This window comes from Perca fluviatilis, chromosome 14 (genome assembly GCF_010015445.1).
Source record: "Perca fluviatilis chromosome 14, GENO_Pfluv_1.0, whole genome shotgun sequence".
NCBI classification, from domain to species: domain Eukaryota; kingdom Metazoa; phylum Chordata; class Actinopteri; order Perciformes; family Percidae; genus Perca; species Perca fluviatilis.
Genome location: NC_053125.1, coordinates 8,410,114 through 8,414,101, shown reverse-complemented (window position 1 = coordinate 8,414,101; position 3,988 = coordinate 8,410,114). Strand labels below are relative to the sequence as shown.

At 41.3% G+C, this 3,988-nt stretch overlaps 1 gene segment (V, D, J or C); it reads right to left on the bottom strand.

The window, feature by feature from the left end:
• Positions 1–767: 767 nt before the first annotated feature.
• LOC120573548 lies at positions 768–1,421 on the bottom strand. The segment is given in 3 exon segments: positions 768–772; positions 857–1,198; positions 1,369–1,421. Coding segments are annotated over 3 exon segments (393 nt in total).
• Between the last annotated feature and the right edge of the window lie 2,567 nt (positions 1,422–3,988).

Below are 3,988 nucleotides of genomic sequence, written 5' to 3'. Positions count from 1 at the left end.
AATATAGAGCATCAGTTCCACTGAGAGTTGCAGTCCTATTGCTGCTTGTGTCTATCTGCTGGCGCTATAAAGAACCTGAGTCTCCACTTCTCTCTCTGATCAGGCCTCCTGTTCCTTATTGTGTTTGGAAGGAACCTCAGAGCTGCAGAGTTCAGATCATCAGAGCCCCCATTCTCTAGATCAATAAAGTATTTAGTATCACATATCTCACACACTGGAACTACTTTTTTCAGAAGGCAGTGCAGAATCTGTACTGGCCCTGGTTAATGATTTAAACCTTAAATATACCAACATATATTATTAACTACTGTAATACTTCACCTTGTTTCTGTCAGGATGCAGTTCTTCTTTAGCAGCTATGTGACAAAACATATGCCTGATTAGTTAACTGACCAAATCCACCAAAGCAGTGGATTTGTCTGTTAAAACTTAATACAACTGAATGTGCAACAAGTGATACGTCTGTACCTTTCTGAAGTTTCCTGTTTTTAACAGACAGAACAATGAACGTATCATGAAGAAAACAGTCAGAACACCCAGGATCACAATTATTCCATCAGACTCCTCTACAAGACAAAATACAGAATTAGAGTCTGTTTTTAAAAGAGATGGTTGAGATTGAAATAACTAGCTCTGTGGACACTTGCACAGTGAAAAAGTGAAAACCTTACCTTCAGTCTTTACATCCACTCCAAAATCAGATTCACCGGTAGCTTTAAAAAAACAAAAGGACAAAATTTGACACACATTGATTTACTGTTTTTTCTTTATGCTGTTTTCATAAAACTGTGACAATAAATGTGAGATTCTGTAAATGTGTTGGAAAGAGATCGCTGAGGCTTAATTACAATCTTACCTTGAACTTTTAAATGTGTTGCACCAGCGATGACTGTATGTCCTTCTATGTAAAATCCACAGAAATACAGTCCAGAGTCAGATAAATCCACTCTCTTGATTTTAAGAAAGACAGTAGAGATGTTGGAGCTCATCTCAAATCCATTTTGAAATCCATCACAGAACGAAGGTTTGCCATCAGACCCGTACATAGAGGAGACACAGCTGGGCTTGGTTCTGTTGATCACTCTGAACCATTCTGTTGTAGTTATAACTCTGGAAATGTTGGAGCACATCAGAGTGACGTCTCCACCAGACTGGACCTCCACAGTGTGAGACTCAGAAGCTGAGACAGAGATCCAGCCTGAAACAAACAGCAGAGACAGAAAGAGATTCATCCCTGAGTGTATAATGCAGCACTTAATGTATTAAGGCAACAACAACAATAACTCAGTTCTTATTTGAAAGTTGAAATTCTGGTAGGTTATTTGTTAGATGATTTGGTGCTGAGAATAACCGAGTGTCGGTACTTACTGAGGCTGCAGAGAAGTAAAGCTGTTATCAAGGTGAAGTTCCTCATTCTGCGTTTAAACGTGTCACTGCAAAGAGAGTTTGTACCGCTGAGCTCTTATAAAGGAGTTTAGAGAGGTGGGGTGTCTTTTTTTCATCTTGCCGCTCACAGTGACCTGTCAATGTAAGTTTTCCTGTTGATTCACAAATCTGTCCAACATGCCTTTTTTATTTTTGGATATCTGTACCATTCCCCACGTACATTGAACCCTTTCAGTTGCTTAACATGATAGCGATTGTTGAAACTTGAAATAAAAATATTCTATGCTTTGGCTGAAATTGAAAAAGATGGTGTATCAATAAAAACAAAATGCCACTTAGTCCACTGGAAACCAACTCGGCTAATGAATCATCACGTGCATGAAATATGTGACTTAAGCCTGGTTCACACGGTCCAATCCTGAGAGACCCCACACACGGCGATAAAAAATCACGGGTCTAACAGTTTTGGTCGTACAGTGTGTGGTGCGCAGCACACGGAAAAATCAACACATCACACATGAACCGATTTGACTGCCGAGCATTCCCAGGTCAGACGGGAAATCTCGCAAAATCCCTCGAGATCAAATGCGACTTCAGAGTAAACAATCATGGCGGATGCAGTGGCGATAGTTTTTAGTTTGTTTTTAACCGAAAAAAAACGTTATCAAAAGAAAAGGCGATGGTCAAAGAAGTGGAGACAACGCGAGCATGGACTATACTCAGCTACATCATGATATGGAGGTGAGTTGTTGTTGTTTTTTCTCATAGAAATGTCGTTACGCACTACACAGATTAATTACCGTTGAAATACACGTTCATATATTCGTTTCCATGTACTCTGGTGGACTGCAGTTGTGGATGTAGTTATGCCCATCGACTTTATTGTATGCCACAGTCCACAGGCTGCGTGCTCGTTTGTCCCCGGGGGACACCACACACGAGGAGAAATCGGGCCCAAAAAATCCAACACGTTGGATATCCCCGATTTGAGATCGGAGCGGTCCGACGTCCTTCCGAGCAGACGAGAGCAGTCTTAACACACCACACACGGCAGGAATATCTGATCAGATTATTTTACGATAATCGGAGCATCCTTAAGATTGTCGGGAGGGGTGAATCGGGGCTAAAATCGGCCTAATTATCCTGCCGTCTGAATCAGGCTTTAAACATCACTCGTTAGAAATGTCGGGATTTGATTGGCACTCTTTTAATCTGCAATGATTAATAAATATATCCCTGTTCACTTATATTAACATTAGTGGATGGGAATGTGCACATGTCTTTAGAACATTCAGTTACAATTTGTACTAATGTAAGTGGAAACTTGACAAGGGAATGTTTTTTTAATAGTGATGGTGATTGGTCTGTCAATTGGCCCACCACTTTATTACAGACTGAATTACCTCAACGCATGTTCATGAAGGGTTTGTATGATATCATTACAAAAATCATTGGTTGGTCCCGTGATGACCGGTCACATGAAAGTTAAGTTTAGAGGTCTTTTACAGTTAAATTTATCTGAAAAAAGGTGACTGTGAGCCGGGTACAGAGCACCACGAGGTGCTGGTCCTTTCAAAGGCTGTTGCAGTCAAGTTTAGCCTCCAAAAGGTGAGCTTCACGCGGTGACGACAGTTAAATTAAGACACCTAAACTCCTAGTTAAGATTCAAAAAAAGATTGTGGTTTGGTTTAAAACACAGGGCCCCTTATGTAATACTCCCGGAACACGAACACAATTCCTGGGTGAAGGTCTTGTGTTTTCCAGTTAACTTCTTTGTGACATGAAAGTTTAGTGGACTTTACAGTTAAATTTAAGGTTAAGGTGCTTTCCCCTTAAATTCTCCCAGGACATGAACTCCGCTCCCCTGCTTGAAAGCCCTGTGTTTTATGACCCCCCCCCCCACACACTCTGACCTCCCGAAGCAGACCAAAGCAACCTTATACAGTAGCAGTCAATATGGTGCAAACAGCAATAAATACGTGGAATACATATAAATTACAGTGCATTACTTTTCATGGCTAAATGTACAAATAGTTCATTGGGAACAGCCTGATCCCATCAACTATTAAATTGAGTGCTACTCTAACCCCGAAATTCCAGCAGGTTCAGAAGTGACGCGTTCTGGCTGTGCCACGGTTTTGTTACATCCTCCGCCACGCACCAAACCACCCGGGATCTTGCTGCCGACTCACTGAAAGGCTCTCTACAAGTACTTGAAAAAACAATCATGCATTTATTAAGCTAGTATCTACCTTCCATTCCAAGCACTCCTACAATTCAAGTCTATGCCTTATCTTTTCTGGCGTAGTCCTTAAAAAGGATCTGTGGTGTCGTATAACGTTAATATGTGTTTTTCCACCTCCAAGTTGAATCTCTTGTCATCCATGGTGTTGTAGAGGAGACATATACGATATTGGGATTTCTTTTGGTAACCAGACTGTATGCTCTCATCCTTTCACTTCTTGGCCCGACTGTCGAACGGCCAGCGACTACAATGAAGAATAGACATGGTGTATATTTTTAGCGGAGTGGAGAGCCTCTTCTCACTCCTGGAATGCGCTGCTTTGCGGTTGGTGGAATAATAGTACATGTCCACTGTCAA